Here is a 24,736-nt window from a genome sequence, read left to right as displayed (position 1 = left end):
GGAGACCCTGTCCACCCTCAGGGGGTGCAGGCAGGCCATGGCCATGACAAAGCTCTGACCAGGTTGATCAAGAAATGCATCAGGAAGACCCCTGGTGTCCAAGGACCATCTCCCTTGCACCCACACTGTGCCCAGCCCAGCCGACTCCCACGGACAAAGGGCTCGGGGACCTGCAGGTCCCTGGGACCACGTCCAGACCCACCTCTGCAAGATGAAGAGGACTGTCATTTAGAGAAGCAGTTTTCTCTCATCCGGGGAGCTGGGCCTGCCTTGGGGGCGGGGGCAGCTGGTTAAGAGGCCCTGGGAGGGGTGTTGTGCCCAGCTGTGCCTGGGTGCCCACGAAGCCGCTCAGCCTCCTGGGAAGTGGGGAGGGGACACACTGGACCACAGCCAGTGGGTAGCCCGGAGGAGACCAACTGGGCCCCAGCTCTTGGTGCTGGGTCTACAATGTGCCTCTGCGAGGTGCCCATGGTTTTTCATCCTCCTGTTCTATACCCAGATTCCTCGTGAAAAGTCCCTGTAAAAAAGTCCCCAAGACCTAAAATTTAGCCCACAGCCTGCAGTAAATATGGAGTTGACTTCTCACGGGCTGGGCCAGTGGGGACCCTGTGTGGGAACCTCTGCTCCTTCCCACGGGGACAAAGGCAGAGGGGAGAGGAGCGACATTTCCCAGGTCCTGTGTGCCGGTGAGGGAGGCCCCTAGCAGACTGACTGCTGGGCGTCCCACGGAGCTGAGCACCTGCCAGGCTGGGTGTGGCGGGGAGGGAAAGGCTGGGAGAGCGGCGCTGTGTGGGGAAGAGTCCTGGGGCAGTCATGGTTGTGTGTGGAGGGGGCCTCGCCATGTTTTACCATGGGGCAGTCCCCGTATCCGCGGGGCTCTGTTCCAATACCTGCAACAGGTGCTGAAACCCCAGAGACCACAGCCCTGTGTTCCCTGCATATACAAGCACACGCCTATGATCAAAGTTAAGGTGTACATCTGGCAAGGTTAGAGACGAACAATAGCTAACAATGAAGCAGAACAATTATAACCGCATACTGTAATAAAAGTAACTTAAAACTTATGGGTTGCTCATTTTTGGAATTTTCTGTTTAGTATTTGTGAAAGATGATGAACTCTGGGTAGCAGAAATCGAAGATAAGGGAGGGTTAACTCTGTGTACAAACTTCCATCCCGTGCACTTTCACTGCCAGCCAGGTCAAGAAATAGTCATCTCACATTGGCAGTGGATGACCACCCAAACTTTGAATTAGCACGTAGCTTTAGGCTAGGTTGTTGCTCTGCATACCTGGAAGGCAGGTTATCGCGGGATAAAGAAAGGAGTTGAATGAATGCTGGCGTCTAGCCTCACGCTCTCTCACTCCACTGAACCAAAAGCCGAGGGTTTTCTTAAAGGCATGAGCCGCAGAAAGAGAGGGCATGAGAGACGATCACAGCCCCGATGCCAGGAGAAGACAGACCGGGGTCTCCGTCCATGTGACAGAGCGGGACCCAAACCCACAGCAGGGACACGTGACGCCAGCCTGGTCTACGTCCCGGAATCCTTACGGGCGGCTGAAGCCTCTGGTGGCACTGGAAACAGAGGTTGTCTAAGAGGGGGGTTGACTGGAAGTGTTAGAAAGCAGTTGGAGTGCTAGAAGCTTCCCCGCTCAGCCCTGGGGGAATTGTCCCTCCCCAGCGCCTGTAGGAGACCAGAGTGTTGTTCTCTGGAGAGATCCTAACAGATGGTTTCTGCTCCAGGGAACTGGCGGTGAGTGTATACAGGGGTGTGGGACGCTAGGACCCCTCTGGCTGGCTCTCTGGCTCTGGGCTGCTGGCTGGCTGAACGGGACTCCTGGCTTTTCAGGGAATCCTCGAGAAATGGTCCCTGGAGCTCGTCCTCCGAGGAAGCTCCCAGTCTGTAAACCCCAGGCAGGCACCAGGGCTCCAGGCAGCTTCACAGTGAGCAGACGATTGCCAGATACCCAAGAAGGCCTCAGACGCAAAAGATAAAGACCTCAACAGGCAATGGAAAACAGCACCCGGGAGGCAGGACGAGACCACGGAGACACTGCATCCCGGAGGACCGAGAGGCTTCTCCAAAGCAGGAATCGCCTGAGAAGCAAAGCGAGCTCAGGATGGCTGGGAGAGTGGGAGACAAGTTGGGGAAAACACCCAGAGAGAAAGATCCAAGCCGCACAGAAGAGATGGAGATACGGGACCCGGCAGGCATTTGGTCCCGTGGCTGAGGCCGCTTAGGACACCCAGTCCCAGTCGGAGTGCCTGGGTGTGAGCCCAGCTCAGGGGATGGTTCAAGAACTTGGGCCCCTGCCACCCCTGTGGGAGACCTGGGTTGGGTCCCTGGGTCCCGACTCTGGCCTGGCCCAGCCCTGGCTGTTTTGGGTGTTTGGGGAGTGAAGCAGTAAATGGGAACTCTCTCTCTCTCTCTCAAATAAATAAATAATAAATAAATAAATAAATAAATAAAATAAAAATTTAAAAAGTAAATAACAGATCAATTCAGGATGTAGGACACCAGGATATTAGAGTTCCAGAAAGAAGGAACAGAGAAAATGGAATGGAGAAAATTATCAAAGAAATGATTGAAGGAGAGATGCATGACTGGAAGGAGCTGGGAGCCCAGGGTAGTGGGACCTGTGGGGGTTCAGACACGGAGGAAAGGACCCCACCAAGGAATATTCTCAGGAATTTCTGATACCACAGTCAAAGTTTCAGATACTGGGGGACAGTTTTCAGAAAAAAAAAAAAAAGGTTACAAAATAGATCAAGAAATAGAAAGACTCTGGGCTCCCAACAAGCAGGGTGAAAGCTAAGTGCAATCATGTTACCAAATTCTGGAGAAGTGGGGTATGCAGCCTATGACTCAGTTCACCCAGACTCCCGGTGGAGGGTGAAGGAAGACGTTTTCAGGTATGTGAGGTCTCAAAACCTTTACCTCCAGGCAGCCTTTCCCAGAACGCTACTTGAGGATGTGCTCCAGCACAACAAGAGCAATATGCAGAGAGAGAGAAGAATCCAGAAAATGCAAGCTCCCAGGGCGAGGTGCAGGGGAGTAAAGATGGTCATGGAAGGAGAGTCCAGGATCACACCAGCCCCAGGGCAACCCAGTCCTGGTGGAACTGGATCAGTCAGAGGCTCCAAGAGAAATTTTGCTAAGAAAAGGAAACAAATAGAAAACCTCTCTCTTCTGAATGCCTTTGAAGGAGCTTTAGATAATTGGCAAAGGTTTGGTGTTGACTTAACGATAAGTCTGTAGAAAACTAAGCAAAAACAATGACTACATCCAGAAAGAAAACAACAAAAATATGCATGAAGGGGAAGTCACCACAGCTGATTTCATGACTCAGCTCTGGGATTATTGTATAGCTACTGTATAGTGGGAGGCTGGGCAGTGGGGAGGAAGATGGGAAGGCTGGGCCCGGAGGGAAGGGAGGGAACCAGCTTCTCCTCTAGGGGGATGTGAAATGCCAAGAAAAAACAAAACCCGAGTGTACTGTTCAAGGTGCAGAGGTAAGGACCGAAGGGCTGGGATGGGCACTGGTGCAGTGGTTAACTCTCCCCCTAACACCCACATCCCATATCAGAGTGCCTGGGTGTGAGTCCCGGCTCCACACCCTGGGAGGCAGCAGGTGACGGCTCAAGTACTTGGGTCCCTGCCACCCACACAGGAGACCTGGATTGAGTTTCGGTGTCCTGACCTCAGCCTGGCCCAGCCTTGGCTGTGGCAATCACTGAGGTCGTAAACCAGTGGGTGGAAGATCTCTGGCTGGCTGGCTGGCTGGCTGTGTCTCCTTGCTTTTCAAAATTAACCAATAAATAAATAAGGATGGGGGAAGAAGAATCCAATCAGCCAAGAGCTGAAAATGGTTGCCTTCGGAGACAGGAAGTGGGGCAGCCTGCACAGGAACCTTAGCTCTTGGCCTGCATAAATCATTTTGACTTAAAAACCAAAACCAAACATAAGTAATTAATAAATTGAAAAGACACGCCAGCATCCTCCCTGTCCCTCCGACTTTGGTGAGTTCTTGAGAGGCTGAGTAAAAATCAGGCCCTGTCCCTGCTTCTTGGCCCTGGCCTGGGTTCTTTGCAGGTTCTTCTAAGCGACTGCATCCCAGCCCACGGGCGGGGCTCAGCAAGGCTCAGGAAAACTGTGGATACACACAAAGCCAGGTGGAGCTGAGCCCCAGGCAGCCATCCCCAGAGCACACCTCCTTCCATCTGGGCAGGCTCCCAACACTCTCCCTGCTCTGACCCCAGTAGATGCTGGGTAGCACGCCAAAGGGGTGGGCTATGACAAGACCACCTGCATGCAGGGCCCTGGGGTAGGGCAGGGGGCCCTGTCTCTGTGCAGGCCTCCCCCATAACTGCTCTGAGACTTTCACACTTCCCCCAGTCCCTGCCCGGCCATCCTGAGTGGACACACAGCCAGCTCACGCCACGCCACAGGCATGGGTGTTTACAGAAAGCAGGGTCGTTATTTACAAGAACAAAAACTGAACTGATCCACTTCCAGAGACACCAGATACAGGCGGGCCAGAAGGAAAACTGCAACTTGTGCACGAGACCGGGGCGGGCTGCCCGCCTCCGCCCCCCAGGAGCCACTGCACCCAGCTCTCTGTAACAGCAGATCTTCCCCACACTAAGAAGCCACTGTGTAGTGAGGGAACCCCAGGTAAGAACACAGAGCTTTCTTCCCAGACACTTAAACCCCTGAGCTAAGACCTATCCATCCCCGGAGCTCCCTGGGCCTGCTGTTCTCAAAACCTGGGTGGCAGGAGTGACAGGGGACACGGCCCACCCCGGCCCCGCCCCCCACAAGCCTCTGCTTGCTGTCCGCTTGCGCAGGACAGGAAAGACACAGAGGGACCTTTCGTCCTGCAGTTAAGTCCCCTCAAATTCGCAGGAGGACCAGCGATGGGTCAGTGACAAAGTTGTGGACAGCCAGGGCCACGGGGTGAAGAGCGAGGACAGAAAGGGTGTGTCTGGGAAGCTCTGGTTGTTTGCATGTTTGACTTAAAATGAGTATTTCTTAGAAACGAAACCACAGCAAGTGCGGCTGCTGCGTATTTTCTAACGCCCGTACTTGGCAAAATGGAAAGTTGGCATCTCTAGTTCCTCTTCAAAATCAAATGCTGTTCTGGGAACAAAAGGTCTGGGACATATTGTGGTCGATGGTGCAAAAGAGAATAAGACCACGTTCAGGACCAAGTTCGGGGCCACGGCCACAGACCTGGAGGGTCGGGAGGCACGGACGCCTCACAGCCGATCTGCGTGTGGCCGTCGGTTGGCTAGAACACCCCGGCCAGGAACCTGGCTGTCCTGCTTGCCCCCCGTCCGTGACAGGGAGCTCATTCCCCCTGCAGGAAGTGCCTTCTGGCATTGGTGGGAAATGTCCACTGTCCTCATCCCCGGCCAGATGCTTGGACCCAAGGGTGGAGCCCGTGCTCACCCGCCCACAGGACGGCAGCCGCCACACTCCACTGTGCCTGGCCTGCCTCCTTGGGCCAGGGTCTGTTTGCTCCTCGCTTCCCCTCCCCACAGTCGCTCCTCGTGCGAGGTGACCAGCCGGCGAGAGACCTCGAGCCCCGTTCTCCCCGTGCTGGCCTGAGGCCCCGTCCCCTGGTTCTTTAGCTGTGGCAGTGGCTCCGGCTCCCCACTCATGACATGGTTCTGGCTGTCCCAGACCAGCTGGAAAAGCCACAAAGAAACCCACGTAGGGAGAAAGAGTCAACGTGATCCCAATAAACACGCACATATCTGCACGGCGCGAGGCCGGGAGAAACCCAGCCAGGCGCCGCGGCAGGGGTCCCTTGAGAAGGGCCGGTGGTAACTTTTACATTTGCCTTCCCCCCTTTTCTAGTCTTTCCACAAGGCGTTGGGTTTTATTTATATAACAGAATAACCCAATGATCATTTAGAAATACGAAATAAGGAAAGTGAAGTGAGCGGTGGGTGCTGTGGCCCAGCGGCTGAGTTGCTGCTTGGGGTGCCCGGATGCTCCGCTTCTGATCCTGCTCCCTGCTCGTGTGCCTGTGGGGGCAGCAGGGGACGGCTCAAGTGCCTGGGACCCTGCCACCCACGGGGGAGACCCGGATGGAGTTCTAGGCTCCTGGCTTAGACCTGGCCTAGCCCCGGCTGTTGTGGGAATTTGGAAAGTGAACCGGGGGACGGAAGATATCTCTCTCTCTCTCTCTCTCTCTCTGTCACTCCACCTTTCAAGTAGATGAAAATGAGTAAATAAACTTAAAAAAAAAAAGTAAGAATAATGTCACATGGCCAGGGCCCTGCTTCCTGGCTTCTCTCCCGTCACGGAGCTGGAGTTGGCCCCTTCTGCATCTCTGCTGGCCCCATCGCTCCCCTCCCCCACCGTGAAATGGAAAGAGGACTGGGGTCGGGGTGCGGCGTGCTCACCCTCCCAGTTCTTCCCCAGGTGCAGCTTGGGCCTCCTGCACGCGAGCAGATGCAACCCACACGGGCCCAGCTGTCCTGACCCCGGTCTAGGGCTTGCTCTCTGGGGCTTAGACCAGAGCCCCCAGGCCCTCCTGGGAGGAGGGTGTGCTGGGGCCAGGGCTCACCCTCCAGGGCAGGCTTTGCCCCTGGGACTCCAAGACATAGAGTCAGTACTCAGCCAAGCTCTGAATAGAAGTGGGGGTGCCAGCCCAGGGCCAGAGCCTGCCTGTGCCCCCAGAGCGTGGGCCGGTCCTGGCTCTGCCGTTCCCTGGCCCCAGGCAGGTGTTTCCTTGGAGAGCCTCAGCTCCCCTCCCCCGCACCCCCTCGTAGACTCAGGGAGGGAGCTTGGCCGAGATTGGGCTGGGTGGGCTCTAAGTCCTTTCCAGTCACCTTCAGAGTGTGGGAGCCGCACCGCACCCTGGGGAGGGCAGAAGCCCCCTTTCTGCCTCGCCTCCCTGGCTGCCCCGAGCCCCATCCTTGTCTAGGTCTGAGACATCCCAGACACCATGTGTACCTGTGTTTGCGTACACGTGTGTGCACTGTGTGTTTAAGTACACGTGTGTGCTGTGTGTACCCATATCTGAGCACACATGTGTGTGCCATGTGTCCCATGTTTGAGTATATATGTGTGCTGTGTGCACTCATGCTTGAGTACATGTGTGTGTGCACCATGCACACACGTGTTTGAGTATGTGTGTGCACCCATGTTTGGATGCATGTGTGTTTGCGTACACGTGTGTGCACTATGTGTGCCCATGTTTGAGTACACACGTGCACCATGCATGCCCAACCCGCCATGGCCTCACCTGAGAGCTGCTGATTGTGGCACAGCTGATATGACACCGAGGGGCACCTGGTGCACGTGGGAAGTGTTTGGAACCCTGGTTCTGCAGGGCCCTCTGTCTGGAAGTCCCAGAGCCTGCTGACTGTGGCTGCACCTGTCTGAGTACACGTGTGTGTCATGTGTGCCCCTGGTTGAGTACCTGTGTGTGTGCGTGTGTGTGTGTGTGGAGTGGCGGTGACCAGGTGACAGGAAGACCAGCTGCCTGTGCTGCGTTGGCCCAGGCAGAGCTTTCTGTCCCCGCGCCTCCTTGAGGATTCTGCTTCTATCCACGCCGGGAGCCCAGCTTCTCCCAGCTCCACCCCTCACCCTTTCTCACGTCTTTGCCTTCCTGTCCCTGCCGCTGCTTCAGTCCCCAGCTCTATCTCTGCCCAAGGTCAAGGCTATCACTTGGGTGAGCCGAGGACTGCTGGCTGAACGACTCTGTGGGTGCCCCTCCCCGCCTCTCCCTTGGGAGCCAGTCCCTCCGCCCTAGTGTCCCTAGGCTTCCTCCCAGTGGTGCCCAAAGCCTGCCCCAGATGGCCTCTCCCTGCGCCACAGCGAGCTCCAGCCGCTGTGCCGCCGGGGTCTGAATGCACGATTGTCCCTAAAGGACTGGGAGGTGGGGGCTGCCAATGACTCTGGCAGCACAACCCATTTCACAGGCCAGGAAATCGAGGGGTGGGTTTGGGATGTGAGGTTCACCCCAGGAACAGAAGAGACAGAAAGGGATGTGAGCACTCGGTCTCCACTCCATTCCCCAGTTTGCCAGGAGCCCACGGTGCAGGGAGGGCTGGCTAAAGGGGTGGGGGGTGGTGGGGGGATGAGGAGAGGGTGACAAGAACAGACACAAATGCCCTTCTCTGCAGGTGGCAGATGGCGGCCGGGAGGACAGTGCCAGGGCTCCAGGTCACACCCTCCCGGCTGCTCGGGGAGAACCAGAGATGACGCCCTGGCCCATGGAGGCGGCGTGGGTAGAAGAGGAGGCCTGGGTGTGTGGCTGAGAGCCCCGCTGGCTGCCCCAGGCCCTGGCTCCTGCATGGGGGCCCTGCCTTCCCACTCGTCCCCGTTTGAGATAGCAGAGGACATAGGCTGGGGCGGGGGTCCCTGGGGGCTGAGGGATCAGGTGCGTGCTGAGTGGACCAACCCCAAACTGAGGCTCCAAAGGGAATCCCAGACAGGCTCGGAGCCACACTTCAGTGGCGAGACCTGCAGCAAGTCCCCAACCCGCCATGGCCTCACCTGAGAGATGCCGATTGTGGCACAGCTGACGCGACACCAAGGGGGGCCTGGTATGCGTGACAAGTGTTTGGAACCCTGGTTCTGCAGGCCCTCTGTCTGGAAGTCCCAGAGCCTGCTGACTGTGCCTGCACCTGCTGCCCGCCACACCCCACCCCTGCTGCCCCCTCAGGCACCCCTGCCCTGCCCAAACTCACCCTCAGGGCCGGCAGAGAGCTGAGCTGCTCTGACGTCAGCGTGGCTTCCTTGTAGCTCTTGCCAGCAGGACACAGCTTCAGGAAGGTGTCGTGGATGCTGGGGAGAGAGGCGTGTTGGCCGTGGGGGCAGGGCAGGGGACTGGGTGGTGCCACGGTCACAGAAGGGATTCAGGCTGAACAAAGAAAGAAAAAGCAGTAACACAGACACAGCACTGTGGCATAGCAGGTGAAGGCACTACCGGTGATGCCAGCATCCCACGTGGGCGCTGGTTCATGTCCCGGCTGCTCCACTTCCAATCCAGATCCCTGCTAATGGGCAGGGGAAAGCAGTGGAAGATGGTCAGAGTGTTTGGGCCCCTGCCACCCACATGGGAGACCTGGATGAAGCTCCCGGCTTTGGCCTGGCCCAGTGCTGATCATGGTGGCCTTTTGGGGAGTGAACCAGTGGATGGAAGACCTCTCTCTGTGTCTCTCACCTTGGCAACTCTGACTTTTAAAATAAATGAATAAATCTTTAAGAAAGATTGAGGGGAAAGAAGGAAGGAATGAAGGAAGGAAAGAAGGAAAAAGAGCAGTGATAACTCTGTCTACTGTTCCAGAAACATCGGCGAGGCCTGGCCGTGCCCAGCACACGGTGCGGATGCAGGCTGAGCCTGGTGTGAGGAAAGGCCCGGGGGTGCTCGGGGCCCAGCACACACTCGCCACACAGGTGCCGGAGCTGCAGCGGCACAGGGGAGCACCCTGCCGGCACCTCTCCTTCCAGGCCCCCCTCACAGATGGAGAAACCAGCAGGGGTCCCAGCTCCGGCCATCTGCCCAGCACTGTCCCAGCCTGGAGGGAAAAGGTCACTTGGTGACCTCTGTGGAAAGCCAGCGTTAGAAGCCAGCGGCCAGCAAGCCGCCGGCTGCACTGGCCTGCTAGGCCGCGAGCCAGGTCAAGCAGATGGCGGGACACAGCCAGCGCCTTCCTCCCCATGGGCCCTGTGCCAGTCCAGGAGATGCGGCTCATGGGCGACACAGACGGGAGGTGGCGGGTGCCTCCCCTGGGAGGGAGAGGCCCCCGCCCTCCACCCTCTCACCCCAGCCTCCTCCCAGGATTCAGGGAGCGACCAGGGTGGCCAGGGGAGTACAGGGATGGTGGCCGGGCACCCGCGTCCTGGACCCCAGCTCCTGCCCCGGCAGGGCCGGCAGGCCTTGGGTGGGGGGGCGGCTCTGTTAACACTTCCCAGCCTCAGTGTCGTCGTGTGGATAAAGCACACTGACAGCGAGAGCAAAGGGCTGAGTGTGAGTGTGAGAGTGTGAGTGTGTGAACGGTGTGTGTGTGGAGGGTGAGTGTGAGTGGTGTGTGTGTGGTGGGCTGAGCATGGGTGTGAGTGTGAGGTGGGGGCGTCGTAACTACAGGCTCGTGGCCAGGACCCATGTTGGACTCCTGCCCCTGCCACTGAGCAGTGCTGAGCCCCCAGGGCAGGTGACAGCTGCCCCAGCCTCACTCGAGGACAGCACAGGGAGGCACCTGCCGTGTTGGCTTGGGGCCCGGCACGGGAGCGCACCGGGGGGTGCTGGGCCAGAGGAGAGCCGCAGCCACCCCGTCTGTGGATGGCTCTCTCCTGCCCACCAGCGCCCTCTGCCCTCTGCAGAAGACTTTGACCTGCCCCAGACCTGCTCTGCTCCTGCCCTAAGGACCCCTTCTTGCTCCAGTTACCCTCCGGTCCCTCTCCTTCCCCAGCCCTCCCCTCTGTCCACCACCACGGGGATGGAGCTAATTTACACCCAGGAGTGAATGACTAGCGGTCAGCGACATCCCCAGGGATTCTGAGTTTGACTTCCAACCAAGGCACAGTGAGTGAGCAAAGCCCAAGGTGGGCGCCTCGGAGGTACAGGAGGCCTCCCGGGCCCTGGAGAGTCAGAGGGAGGCCCAGCCCCGGGCGGGGATTGGGGAGGGGGCTCTGCTGTCTAGCCCACGGCTCACCACTAGGAGCCTGGCACGGCAGAGCCAGAAGAAATGAAACTGAGACCCCGTTTGCCCATGCAGCTGCCAGACCCCAGGCTCGGCCTCTGGCTTCCTGACAGCTTTGGTCCAGGGCAGCATCAGCAGGGGGCCAGCGGCAGGAGAAGAGAGCCCCCATTTGTGTGAGTGTGAGTGTGTGAGTGTCCCACCTGGACCCTGTGACCCACAGCCTGGGCTCCAGCCCTTGGCAGGCGACACAAGCCCAGGGGCCGGTAATGGCTGGCACCTGGCTGTCTCCCTCAGGCCCCCGGACGGCTCCTTTGCTGTGAAGACCTCCGAACACACAGCTGTGGGTACACTTGTGTCCTGTCCCTCCACTGTGAGCTGTGTGACATCGGGCGGGTTACTGCACCTCTCTGAGCAGGCAGAGCTAGGCTCTGTGCCGACTCCAGACAGGGCCAGACAAGCAGGAGTGGGCAGGAGAGGACCTTGACCCTGCGGGCCTCATGAGGGGCCCCGAGCTGTCCCCCCAGGTCTGGAAGGGAAGCCGGAAGGAAGGGCACCAAGGAAGGCACTGGACTGGGCAGGCACTGCAGACCCGCAGAGGAGAGGCAGCCACCGTCCCCTTGACTGTCCCCAACAGCCTCCTGTGGGAGGGGTGTGGGGCTGTTATCTCTGCAGATGGGTAGACTGAGGCTCCGAGAGTGTATGGGGTGTGCCCAAGGCCTTAAGCTGGCAAGAGATGGATGGAGCCCACCACCCACCCAGGTGAGAGGGCGCCGGCTCCACCCGAGGGCCTGCCAGGTCCTGGCGCCTCCCGAGGCTGTCTCCTGGGCAGGCTGCCCGCAGACGAATCACGGCCGCGTCCCGGCTGCCACAGATGCTCTCGTCCTCCAAACGTGGCTCTAATGGAGCTCTGGATTCATCGCAAATGCACTCAAAGTCAAAGCCGCAGGGAAAACTCACACGCTTAGCCTGCCAGAAATGAAGAGCTGGGGCCGGGGCTCCCTTCCAGGCCGAGCCTGCACAGCGGAGGGGCCCAGCGCCACACCTCCACACGCACTCCCCACGGGCCGTGCACCTGCCAAGTCCCCTCGAGGGCCTCAGTTTACCCCTTCTGCAGAACGAGCCTCTGGGGTGCCCTGGTTCCCTCCAGCCGGGCACACCGTGTCTCTGGGTGTCTGTGGCTCTCGCCGGCCTCCCATCCACTCCCAGGCCCCTGACACCCTCGAATGATTCTCAATGGGGTCCCCCATTCGAATCCCACCGGGAGTTTGTAAAAGGATCTGCCCCCACCCCCATCCCCAAGCTTCTCATTCAAGGTCGAGACAAGGCCCAGCACACACAGGTGCTACGAGCTCCCAGCATTTCTGCTGCACCAATGAGATGGCGACCACAGCTCAGGACAAGTGCAAACATTCCACGCGTCTGGTTTTGGCCCCCTGGGCTTTGTCTGCACCTCTTGGGGTAGCCCTGTGGTCCTAAATGGCCCTTTTAAGTCTAAAAAATTGGCTTTCAAGCCCCTGCACTGCTATGTCCAAGCTGTAGGACCCAGGGCAAGTCGCTATATTTCTTCACTGGGAAGAGGGGATGATAGCACCAGGCTAAGTACAGCTACCACATCCTCCGTGCTGAGTCGGGCACAGCGACACTGATGCCACCATCTAGAGTGTCCTAATGACAGCTTTGTGAGATGAGCTGCTGTTGCTCCCAGCACTCCCTGTCTAACAAGGATGGAAACTGAGGTTCAGTGGGGCTAAGAAACTCCCCACCCCCACCCCGGCCAGAACCAAGCCTCAAACCCAGGCCATTTTCTTCAAACCCAGGAAATACACTTGTGACCATTCCACCTGCCGACTTCTAGACGGACCCCCGGGGCTAATGGGGATTTTACAGCAGTGGGGCCTCCCGGAGGTGCTAAGAGAAAAAGCAGCCTTGAAGCTGGGTCAGCCCAGGCAGAGGCTGGGTGCAAACCGCAGGCTCCCAAACCAGGCCCACGCTCAACCTGAGAGACGCACAGTAGTTCAAAGAGCTCAGACTGAGTGCAGCCCACCTGCGCCCCAGCCGCAGGGGCCTGGACCAGACCAGGCTGTGCTCTGCTGGGGGGCCACGTGCACGTCTCTGGGTCTGCAGAGTCTGTAGCCAGAGCCAGAAGGGGCTGAGCCCCAGAGAGAGGCCTCTGGGAGGCAGGGGCGAAGGGGGACGCCACAGAAGGCCACTGAGAGGGACCTTGTTCTTACAGAGATCAAAGGACGTGGAAGATCAAAGGCTGGGGAGCCATGCCAAGGCAGCCCTGGCCAGGGAAGGCGCCTGCCCCTCCCCTTGGTACCATCTGCGGATCCAGCAGCCAGGCCTTTATGTCCTCACGCAAGTCACAGGTAAGAAGGTGGGAGAGGGACACCCTCCCCTCCACGTGTCCTCCGCCACTGGACTCTTGATGCTTCTTTCAACGGGGCTGAGTCATCACCCCTACCCCCAGTGCCACCCCCAGCTCCTGGACATTGCATGGTCTTCCCCAACCTGTTTCTCTGTCATATTCACAGAAAATTGCAACATGTTGTCCAAGGTCACACAGGAAAATTGTGTAACAGTGGCCCCACCTGGCTGTGGGCAGCCCACAATGGTCCCTTTCTCCCCTGAGCCACCACCGTGCAGCTGGGCGTCCCCAGCAAAGCTGCCCCTCCACTCTGTAGACGGCGCACCCTCATTAACCTGCATGCAGCTGGTCCTCTCCAAGAACCTGTCAGTCCAGGTGGATAACCTTCCAGAGTGTTCTCCACGTGTTTAGGTATGCATGTTCCTTTACAAAAATGGCAGCATTCTCAGGGCCAGCACTGTGGCGTAGCGGATATAGCCGCCATCCACAGTGCCGGTATCTCATATGGGCACCGGTTCAAGACCCGACTGCTCTACCTCTGATCCAGCTCTCTGCTAATGGCCTGGAAAAGCAGTAGAAAATAGCCCAAGTCCTTGGGCTCCTGCACCCACATGGGAAGACCTGGAGGAAGCTCCTGGCTCCTGGCTTTGGATCAGTGCAGCTCCAGCTGTTGCAGCCAATTGGGGAGTGAACCAGCAAATGGAAGACCTCTCTCTCTCTCTCTCTCTCTCTCTCTCTCTCTCTCTCTTTCTCCTTCTCTCTCTGTGCAACTCTGACTTTCAAATAAACAAATAAATCTTTTTTAAAAATGGTAGCATCCTGTGTATAACAGTCTGGTTGACCAAAGTAATACAGCTTAGTGGGTTAAAAATGCAGATAGTGCCATAAAGCTTACATTAAAATTACTTATACCTAAGACTCCCTCCCCATCACCTCTCTACTCTTGCCCACCAGAGGCAACATTTTACAAATATTTTGCTATTTCTCTTGTTGTTTACTTAATGTTTACATAATATTTCTAATAGTATCCTGATACTACCATATGTTGACATTATTTTTTATTATAGACTTTACCTTGTGACCTCCTGCTATAACAAACATTATTTCTCTATATATACTTCATTTCTTCCCTGCCCTCTCCCAATATAAAACAATTTGCCTAGGTCAATAATCAGTGTTGAAATTGTTATTAAGAAGTTGTATTCCTATATTGCCTACAGCCAAGTTCCCTAGTGTAACATGATGGCTTTCTGTTTTGCAAGGCCTTTTGTTTTTCCCAGAGTTAGTAATCACTTTGTTTTTATTTTGCCTATGTTTCAGTTTGTTTAACATTACAACACCTTCGAACTTTCTCTGCATAGCTGTAAAGTTCCTCTTCGTATGGTTAAAGACATCGCATGATCTATGGGTTCATTTTACTTTCTTGGAGGTGCCACGCTTAGGACCCCTGGTTCCTTAACTCTGTTCTGAACTGATTTGCTTTCTGGGCCTGTTGCATTGTCGCCATCATTTGGTGTCCTTTCCCTATCGCTTTGCAATTCATTTTGCTTCTTCCATGTTGAAAGTGTTTCTGGGATCCATGACTTCCTTGTTTTTTGGTTTACTTTCTAGTTTTAATGAAACTCATCCTCCAAAACTTCCTACAGGTAAACTTTAAACATTTGCATGTCAAGAAACAATGTTATTCCACCTTCACTCTTGATAATTTATTTTATTTGAGAAGCAGAGTAACAGAGAAAGAGAGAGAGACAGAGACAGAGAGAGACAGAGATCTTCTATCTGCTCTTTCACTCTCCAAATGCCTATTCTAGCTAGGGCGAAGCCAGGCCCAAGCTGGAGGGAGGAACTTAACCCCGGTCTCCAAGATGGGTGGCAGAGACCCAGCCACTTGAGCCATCTCCAGTCTCCCAGGGTGCACATTAGCAGGAAGCTGGGATCAGGGCTGGAGCTGAGACTCAAATGCAGGCACTCCCATATAGAAAGTAGGCATCTCGGGCCGGAGCCGCGGCTCAATAGGCTAATCCTCCGCCTTGCAGCGCGGGCACACCGGGTTCTAGTCCCGGTCGGAGCGCCGGATTCTGTCCCGGTTGCCCCTCTTCCAGGCCAGCTCTCTGCTGTGGCCGGGGAGTGCAGTAGAGGATGGCCCAAGTGCTTGGGCCCTGCACCCCATGGGAGACCAGGATAAGTACCTGGCTCCTGGCTTCGGATCAGCGCGATGTGCCGGCCACAGCGGCCATTGGAGGGTGAACCAACGGCAAAGGAAGACCTTTCGCTCTGTCTCTCTCTCACTGTCCACTCTGCCTGTCAAAAAAAAAAAAAAAAAAAAAAAAAAAAAGAAAGTAGGCGTCTCAAGCGGTGTCTTAATCATGGCACCAACACCTGCTAGTTTAGCTAGGATTAAGTCTAGACTAGAAAATTCCCTTAGAATGTTGAAGGTGTTTAGCCACTGTCTTCCAAAATAAGTCCAAAGCTCTTCTGATTCCTGATCCCCTGTGCAGAACCTATTATATATATATATATATTTTTTTTTCTCTCTCTCTCTCTGTGGAAGCTTTTAGGGACTTCTCATTATCCCTGGCTCTCTGAGATGTCACGGTGACATCACTGAGTGTCTGCAGCCTGTCTGTTACTCTCCTCAAATACCTGGCATCCCTTGGCTCTCCAGTCAGACTTATTGCAAAGCTCTGCATGCTGAGCAGACGTGCCCCCTGCTCTTCGTGTCCCTGGGGGACCCAGCCCTCTCCCAGCGAGCTCCTGTCTCCCGCTGGGGCGGGCAGTGTGCTCGGTGGGATGCAGGGATAGGAAAGGAACCACACAGGCTTTCAGCCCACCTCTGTGTGTTCGCCTGGCCCCCACGGCCTGGGTTCCCAACGCCATCGTCCCAACCCCCGCTGGCAACTCTCTTCCCGCCGGTGCTCAGCTCGCCCTCCAGATGCTGCGCCTGTCTGCCTGGCACCTGGGCTTGCGGCGCTCTCTCCTCTGCTGACAGCTCTCATGTTCTTGTCGTCCTTAGGGATTTCTTCCTGTGCTCTTTCGGGAGAGGAAACAGGTGTTCAAAGAGATGCTCTGTTCTCCGTGTTACCTGGAAGCCCCGGCCCTGGCTTTCTTTGCTTTGTGTGTTGTGGAGATGGCTCCCTGTGGTACCCAGAGTCTCTCCTCCTCCTCCTCCTCCTCCTCACTGGCGGATGCGCTGCATTCACACCGCCGGGGGCCTCTCGATGCTGGTGAACGGCCAGGCCCCAGTGCCTTTCCCAAGCTTCTGGGCACCTGCAGCCTCCACCGATCCTCTCCCACCCTCAGAGCTGTCTGCGGCAGCTCCATGTCTCAGCTGCTCCCCAGGCTGTGGTTTCCTGGGGCCGGAGGCTCACCCAGGTTGGGAGCCGCAGAGACGTCTCTCTCGTGTCACCCCAGGAGTCCCCGAGCTCCCGGCCGTCCTCAGGGCGGTGTCATTCTGTCTTCTGTGCTGGAATCCCACATGGAGACGCAGAAGCCCGCACTCAGCTCTCTTTGCAGTGTCTCCTCACTCCATCCCCCAGTGCTGACCCCTTTCTGCTCTTCAAGGCCTTCGAGGGTGGAGGCCTGTGGGCAGGGGCTACCCAGGGGCCCACACAGGCCCCTCTTGCTCAAGAATGGGGCTGTCCAAAGAAGCAGAGCAGACAGAGCCTGGAGAGAAGCTGGCTGGAGAAGCTTGGCTTGGAGCCTTCTCTGGGAGCCCCCCCCCCCCCAGCACAGAGCAGGTGCACCTCTCTCCAGGAAGAGGGGCCTTCCAGGGCCTGGGAGGACAGCTCAGAAGGGAGAAGACCCAAGGATGGCTCCCTTCCAGGATGGCTCCTTCAGAGGCCAAAGCCAAATGAATGAAAATCAAGAAAGAGCATGAGCTCCTCCCACGCCCCTCTCCCTCCTTGGGCCCCGTGGCCACCTGCCACGGGGATGAGACTTGGGACCCAGTGACACCATGCAGAAGCCCCAAGGGTGGAAGGGGGAATGGGCATGGTCACAGCTGAGAGTGGATGAGCACCGTCCCGGTCTCCCCAAATCTCGGAGGCATCTCCTCTTTGCCCAGTACGTCAGTGCTAGGAGCTCCTGCAGCCAAGGTCCTGTGGCTGCAATGGCCGGAGCTGTGCCAATCCAAAGCCAGGAGCCAGGAGCTTTCTCTGGGTCTCCCACGCGGGTACAAGGGCCCAAGGACTTGGGCCACCTTCCACTGTTTTCCCAGGCCATAGCAGAGAGCTAGATCAGAAGTAGAGTAGCCGGGACTCAAACCAGCACCCATATGGAGGAGTACGTGGTGCCCAGCCCCACGCAGCCTAAGTGTCCATCACAAGAGGGCAGGGGATGGATCAGGGTTCGTCCCCGTAAGGGAGCGATCCAGGGCCCTCCAGAAAGAATGGGGCAGGTCGCCAGGTGCTTTCTGTACAACTGGTCAACAGGAAAACCCAAAACCAAATGAGGTCCCGAGCACTGTACGTGTGGGGCCAGCCCTGCGGATGGGTGGGGCAGAGCTGTCGAAGGACCTGTGTGCAGGTCTTTGCCTGGAAAGTTCTGGAAGGCTCCATGATGCATGTAACCCCCTATGCTGCAGGGAGGAGAGAACAGAGGCATTGGCCTTATTCCTGTGCTACTTTCAGAAAAAAACAACAGGGGTTATTTGAGCCGCAGGAAGCGGGTCAGGGGGTCTTGCCACGTTTTTCTGGGTTTAGAAGAACAGATGACTGCTACTTTTCAAAGGAAACAGCACAGCTGCAAGGCCGTCACTGGCCTCCGTAGCTCCCTGTGCCCTGGCCAGCCCGCATTCCTGTGTGTGCCTACAGGGTCCCACACTGCTGGCGTGCAGGCTGGACGAGGTGCCTGGGGAAGGTTCATCGGGGCAGAGACGGTCAGGGGGATGGAGATGGATCCAGGCCAGGGTCTAAATGACCTCGCCGCTCCAGCCCCACCCTCACCTTCCCCAGAAGTGACCTGGTGAGCCAGTGTGTTCACCTAAGGGAGTTTTTTGAGCGCCTGGCTTGGGCCAAGCCTGGCCACACCTGTCTTCCACCTCTCCACAGGCCCCTGAGGAGGTGGCTGCAGCCTCTCCATGCTGCATGGTGCCTGTCTTTGACTGAGACTCTTCCGCCCTGGACAGGCACCTGTGTGAGAACAGGGCCTGGGACAGCTCACCCTCACACCCCAGGTACAGGAGGGAGGGTGGGGGGAGGAGGAGGGAGGAGGAGAGGGGAGAGGCTGCGCTCATTGGCACGTCATAGCCGCCCAGCCATGAACAACCCACAGGGACTTTGGCCCTGCGTCTCCCAGAAGGTGCCCCCAGCCCTGTGGTGCTGTGCAGAAAACCTGCCTTGGATGGCGGCCCAGAGCCTGATGCTTCTCACTCAACACCCTGGGGCCTCCGGGACCCTGCCAGGCCTGTCCCCGCCTCTTCTCCAGGGCTGTGTGGCTCTGACCAGGGACCAGCGTGGGAACCCAGCAGGGGAAGGCAAGGGCTCCAGACCTCTACTCACCATAGAATTTCATTCCTGGTCAGGAAGGTCAGGGCCTGCAACAAACCCCAGAGAGGTGAGTGCTGCACTCGGCCCACCCCTACCCCGGCTCTCTGGGGAGTGGGGAGCTGGGAAACTGAGGCAGCCCAGCCTGAGGTAGTGGCAGAAGAGTCACTGGTGCCGTCCCTGGGTCTCCTGATGGCCTTGGGCAGGAGGGTGCTGACCCAGACCTGGAGAGTGGGCTCTGTGGCAAGAAGCAGAAGGGGAGGCAGCCTCCGAGGACAGACCTGGGCCACACAGAGGCAGGGTTAGCAAACACGAGGCCTCCACCATCTCGCCCAGTGAACCCCAGTGCTCCATGCAGGAGCTTGCCGTCCACCCACATGGCTTGGGACATTCCCGCCACTGCCCAGACTCTCCAGCCCCCTCTACCCACCTGGTACTCCTCCAGGTCCTCCCAGTGCATCTGGTACCTCAGGCACTGCCCCATGCCCACTCGCCCTCCTCTCTGCCAGCGCGAGAACCTCAGCCTGAGGGTGCACCTGCTGATCCGGTTGCCATGGTGACCCACATTCCACCTTCTGCCCATTCTACCTGAGTCCCCCGGGGTTGGCAAAGAAACAGGTTCTTGTGGGTCTCCAGGCTGAGACAGCAGTCCCAGGACAACACACAGAAAGGCAGCCCCGCATCGGTGACTCAGCGGTTGCACTGCCTTGGTTAAAAGCCGCGACCATGTGCCCTGGGCCAAGCTGCTTACCCTCTGTGTGTCTTGGACTCCTTGTCTGGAGGATGGGGCTCATGACCACGGATGGCTATGGGGTTTATAGTGCTTTTGGTTTTTGGTTTTGTTTTGTTTTTTTTTTTTTTTTTTTGGTTTTTTGGTTTTTGTTTTTGCCAGGCAGAGTGGACAGTGAGAGAGAGAGAGACAGAGAGAAAGGTCTTCCTTTGCCGTTGGTTCACCCTCCAATGGCCGCCGCAGCCAGCGCACTGCGACTGGCGCACCGCGCTGATCCGAAGCCAGGAGCCAGGTACTTTTCCTGGTCTCCCATGAGGTGCAGGGCCCAAGCACTTGGGCCATCCTCCACTGCACTCCCTGGCCACAGCAGAGAGCTGGCCTGGAAGAGGGGCAACCGGGACAGAATCCGGCGCCCTGACCAGGACTAGAACCCGGTGTGCCGGCGCCGCAAGGTGGAGGATTAGCCTAGTGAGCCGCGGCGCCAGCCTGGGTTTATAGTGCTAATAAGCGGGCACTTCAGAAAGTTCGTAGAAAATGAGATTTAACGATAAGGCTATTTTTGTACAAAAAACAAAACAAGAAAACCATGGAATCCGTGCATAGTTTTTTATATTTTCCAAGAACTGTTTGAAACCCTCCGGAACAGTGGCCGGCACAAATAGGAAGAGCTCAGGAATGTCATCTCGGGGGTGAGGCCTCGGGGTTACGCCGCCACCTGTGACCCCAGCACCCCATTTCAGAGGCTGGAGTGAGTCCCAGCTGCTCTGCTCCTGACCCAGCTCCCTGCTAGTGCACCTGGAAAGGCAGTAGCAGATGGCCCAAGCGCTTGAGCCCTGCCACCCACACGGGAGACCCAGATGGAGTTCTTGGCTCCTGGCTTTGTCCTGGCCCAGCCTTAGCTGTCGCAGACATTTGGGGAGTGAACCAGTGATGGAGGCTAGCTCGTTCTGTCTTTCTCTGTCTCTCCCTATCTCTCTCTGTCACTCTGTCTTTCAAATAAATACATAAATAAATCTTTTTAAAAATAAATACATAAAAATAACTGCTACCTATTAGAACCAGGCCCCGGGTCCTGGAGCAGGTGCAGCATTGGCCCTGGCCTCCAGAAGTAGCCCCACAGCACAGGAGAGGCATCGCACGGCCTCAGTGGTCCCCCAGGGCATGAGGGCCCATTCAAGGTGGACCTGTGTGAGCAGCTGCTCAGACAGGGACTCTGCCCAGAGGGGGGTCAGGTGCAGGGGAGCATCTGAGACAGAAAGCAGGGACCAGTGACCGCTGCTCCCAGCCCCGGACAATCCCCTGTGGGATAAACACGCAGCACCGCCTTCTCCTGTTTCTCTGATCTCCCCACGGCCTGGGGGAGGGTGGCGCCGGTAGACGTGAGTCTGGAAAAGCAAAGAGGACGTCCAGCACAGCCCAGGTGTCACAGGCCCAGAGGGCCCTCCAGGGCCGACCCCCTCTCAGCCTCCAGGATGGTCTGCACTCCCACCCGCCCTCCCCTCGCGGGGCAGGTGCCGGGCGAGAGCCACGCCCCTCCACACACTCAGCCAGGGAAACAGCCCGGCGCTTCCCGGGGAGCTCATCCGGGTCTCGGGAAATGCAGCCTCCCACTTCTTCTCTGTCCTCGGCAGAGCGGGCGCCTGGCAGCAGACACAGAGGAGCCCCCACTGTTTCACTGACTGGACAGGTACAGGTGCCGTCTGTGCAAGGGGCTGGGGATGCAGCGGGGTCCGGGCAGAACTGTCGATGTTCCAGCGTGGTCTCAGGCCTCAGGGAGCGCTGGCTCGCCTCCCGCACACACATGCACTCCGAGGCAGCCGGCACCTGAGAGGCGACAGCACTGAGTTGTGAGGATGTGAAGGGACAAGGCTGCTGGGCAGGAAGTCCTCATGGAGGTGGGGTGTGAGGTGGCTGTTGGAACCTGATGGCTGAGAATGCAGGCTTGGGGGCTGGCGCTGTGGTGTAGAAGGTAAAAAGCTTCTGCCTATAGTGCCAGCGTCCCATACTGGTGCTGGTTTCAGTCTTGGCTGCTCCACTTCTAATCCAGCTCCCCGCTAATGACCTGGGAAAGCAGTAGAGAACATGGGAGAACAGCAAGTCCTTGGGCCCCTGCACCTATGTGGGAGACCCAGAAGAAGCTCCTGGATCCCAGCTTCGGATCAGCCCAGCTCTGGCTGTTGAGGTCATCTGGGGAGTGAACCAGCAGATGGAAGACCCTTCTCTCTCTCTCTTCTCTCCTCTCTCTCTCTCTCTCCCCCTCCCTCTCCCTCTCCCTCTCCCTCTCCCTCTCTCTCTCCCTCTAACTCTGCCTTTCAAATAAATAAAATAAATCTTAAAAAAGTTTGGAATTTTGAAAGGTCTGGATGGCAAGTGACAGAACCTCTTGAAGTCTCAGTCTCCTTGTCTGTGAAATGGGACTAGCAAGCCCCTGCTTTATGATCCTTGCAAGGATACAATTCAGGGACGCATAGAAAGCTCTTGTCTGGCAAGGTGCCTGGCACATACTGAGTTCTCAATAAAGGGAAACTAACAATATTATTATTGTAAGTTGGGCCCGGAGGAAGCAGAAGCTCTTTAGCAGGCAAAGTTAGTAATCAAAGTTAGTAATTTTTTAAAAAATTTGGTGCTTATTTATTTTAGAGGCAGAGAGCCAGGCAAAGAGAGAGAGTTCCCATCCATTGATTGACCCCTGAACTCCCACAGCACCTGGGGCTGGGCCAGGCCAGTGCCAGGAGCTTGGATCTCCCCCCAAGGGTGTCAGGGACCCAAGTCCTTGAGCCAAGATGTGCTGCCGCCGAGGTGTGCCTTAGCAGGAAGCTGGAGTCGGGAGCCGGAGCTGGGGATGGAGCCCAGGCGTGCTGATGTGGGATGCAGGCGCCTTAACTGCCAGGCCAAATGCCTGCCTCCACAGCAGCCGTTTGATCCCTTCACTGAGTAAATCTCTCGGGTTGCTGTCATCCATGCTATCTGCCAGGCGGGTCCCGGGAGCTGTCTCCGTCCGTGCTCGCAGAACTCCGTGAGGTCAGTAGGGTGTCCCGGCTAGCGAGGTGACGTGGTCCCATGCAGGCACCTCTCAGTGGCCAAGTGGGCAAGCGAGGATAGAGCCAGGTGTGCAGTGGCAGAGCTGGGGGTGCCTGCAGTGCGGGGAATCACACCCCAGTCTCCCTCTGCCCTCCTGCTGACCTGAGGGGCAAGCGGCCCCCTCGGCTCCTGCTGCCACTTGCTAGATGCGGAACAGAAGCAACGGAGAGAAGCACTCTACAGCCTCCGCAGATGCGGGCTTAACCCCCGTTTACTGAGCCAGGCAGGGGTACCGGGGTGATTAAGACCGACAGCTCCCTGCCCCCGTGCAGCCCGCATCACTCAGCCACGGTGGGAGACCCAGAGGGGGAAGGCATGGAAAACCCACAAGGTTGGGGATCCTGGCAGCCTTCCTTTCCAGGGAGGTGGCCCCGGGAGCCGAGACCAGAGAGACGGAGCAGTGAGCCGGGCCAGCTTGAATCCAGCACAGTGCCACGTTCTCGTGCCTTCCACTCCGAACAGGAGGCGGGCCCAGCATGCCTGGCTGGGATGTACAGTTTCCTTTATAAATATGTGTTTAGTTAAAAGAAATAGGAACTGACTTAAAGAAAAACAGCAAGTAAATGGTTATATATTTGGTAACGGAATATGCTTAGAAATCACAAATCTCTCTCTCTCTCTCTCTCTCTCTCTCTCTCACACACACACACACACACACACACACACAGAATCAGCTGAAGTTTCACCCCCCAGCTCTGTGATATCCTAGAAGGATTTTAATTGGCTCCCAGCGGCAACAGCAGGAACAATGAGAACCTCACCTTACATTTGCATACCCGTTACAATTCCAGCACCCTTTTTCCTGTACCATCTCATTTGCCTAAGAAAGCAAAGCCCCTGCTCCTTGGAAAAGAAAGACTCCCCTCCCCTTGTGCACTAACGGACTGGCATCCTACCCACCTCGCGCCCCTTGCAGCTCTCTAGCTCCGATCCGCTAGGGTTTTCAGAGGTGTAACTGGGCAGTGAGCAGGCTCCAGAGAGGGGCAGTTCTGTGTGTGCCCCCCAAGACTCTGCCCTCTGTGAACCCTCGGCAGGGGATGGAATGTGGTCTGCGCGAGGTTTCTGTCACCTGGCAGTGAACTCTTCAGTCTGTTGCAGCCAGCCACAACCGTGGCCTGACTCATGTCTCTCCTACATTTCAAGAGGTGTGGAAAAAAGAACTTGTTTCCAAAATATGTAAAGAACTTACAGCACAACAATAAAAAGACCAATAAGTGTACCAAAAAAAAAAATGGGCCAAATATTTGAACAGACAATTCTCCCAAGAAGATTTGTGACCATACCAGGAGCCCAGGAAAAGACGCCCAGTGCTAAGTCAAAATCACCAGGAGGGGCCAGCGCTGTGGTGCAGCAGGTTAATGTCCTGGCCTGAAGCGCTGGCATTCCATCTGGGCGCCAGTTCAAGACCTGGCTGCTCCACTTCCAATCCAGCTCTCTGCTATGGCCTGGGAAAGCAGTAGAAGATGGCCAAGTCCTTGGGCCCCTGCACTCATGTGGGAGACCCAGAAGCTCCTGGCTCCTGGCTTCTGATCGCGCAGCTCCGGCCGTTGCAGCCATGTGGGAAGTGAACCATCTGATGGAAAACCTCTCTCTCTCTCTCTCTCTGCCTCTCCTCTCTCTGTGTAACTCTGACTTTCAAATAAACAAATACATCTTAAAAAAAAAAAACACCAGGAGATTCCCCCTCCCCCGCACCTGCCCTGGGCTGGCCGTTCAAGCAAGAGGACAGAGGCAGGGAACGGTCCATGGGATGTGACCTGTGCAGCCACTCTGGATGCACCGGCAGTTCCTGAAGATGTTCAGCGGAGTTCCCAGATGTCCAAGCAATTCTGCCCCAGACATGTCCCCGCGAGAACTGGAAGCGTGGCCGCACGAAAGCTCTTACAAGAACGTTCAGGAATAGCCGGAAGTGAGAATGCTCAACTGTCAATCAGCTGATGAATGGATGAACAAAATGCGGTAGCTCCATACGATGGGATATTACTGGGCAAGAGAAAGACACGCAAGATCACTCATGGTAGCCTAGGCAAGAGAACACACTGCGTGAAAGCAGCCAGCCACAGGCCACGTGCTGCATGATTCCACGGAGAGGGTCTTAACAAAGTCACAGATTTCTTGCCCCAAAGGAAACACATCCTAACTTGCTTTCGTACGTCTGAACAGGACCTCGCTTGAGGTACTAAGACATCAGTTAAAAAAGAGCCCCTAACAATGCAACGTGGGTTCTGCTCGAAGCAAGAACGAACATCAGATTTACGATTATGGTGAAGATGGGTGGAAGAATGGTGAAATCGCTGGTGCTTTATGAAAAGTCTATGGGGTCAGCGCCTCAAAGAAGTCAGATGCACACAGATGGAAAACTCGTTTTAAGAAGGGACGGGGCAGCCGGCACCGCGGTTCACTAGGCTAAT

The 24,736-nt window shown here is 56.7% G+C and overlaps 1 protein-coding gene across 2 annotated transcripts in view; it reads right to left on the bottom strand.

Annotated features, from left to right (window-relative positions):
* The window catches only part of CIB4 (calcium and integrin binding family member 4), a 52,544-nt gene extending 33,457 nt beyond the window's left edge, over window positions 1–19,087 (bottom strand). Inside the window, exons 1-3 of one of the 2 annotated variants that reach the window (XM_051843128.2) lie at window positions 18,945–19,087; window positions 18,530–18,564; window positions 8,708–8,804 (exon numbers count right to left, since the gene is read on the bottom strand). Coding sequence is in view for 1 of the 2 variants with exons in the window: in XM_002709972.5 (XP_002710018.1) it covers window positions 8,708–8,804; window positions 18,530–18,564; window positions 18,945–18,998 (186 nt within the window). In the remaining variant the exon portion in view is untranslated. The remainder of the gene's footprint in view (window positions 1–8,707; window positions 8,805–18,529; window positions 18,565–18,944) is intronic. The other variant, XM_002709972.5, reaches the window with a different exon arrangement.
* Window positions 19,088–24,736: the final 5,649 nt, after the last annotated feature.

Source organism: Oryctolagus cuniculus, chromosome 2 (genome assembly GCF_964237555.1).
Source record: "Oryctolagus cuniculus chromosome 2, mOryCun1.1, whole genome shotgun sequence".
Lineage (NCBI taxonomy): Eukaryota > Metazoa > Chordata > Mammalia > Lagomorpha > Leporidae > Oryctolagus > Oryctolagus cuniculus.
Note: the sequence above shows the minus strand (reverse complement) of the source record. Positions and strands in the feature narration are given on the sequence as shown.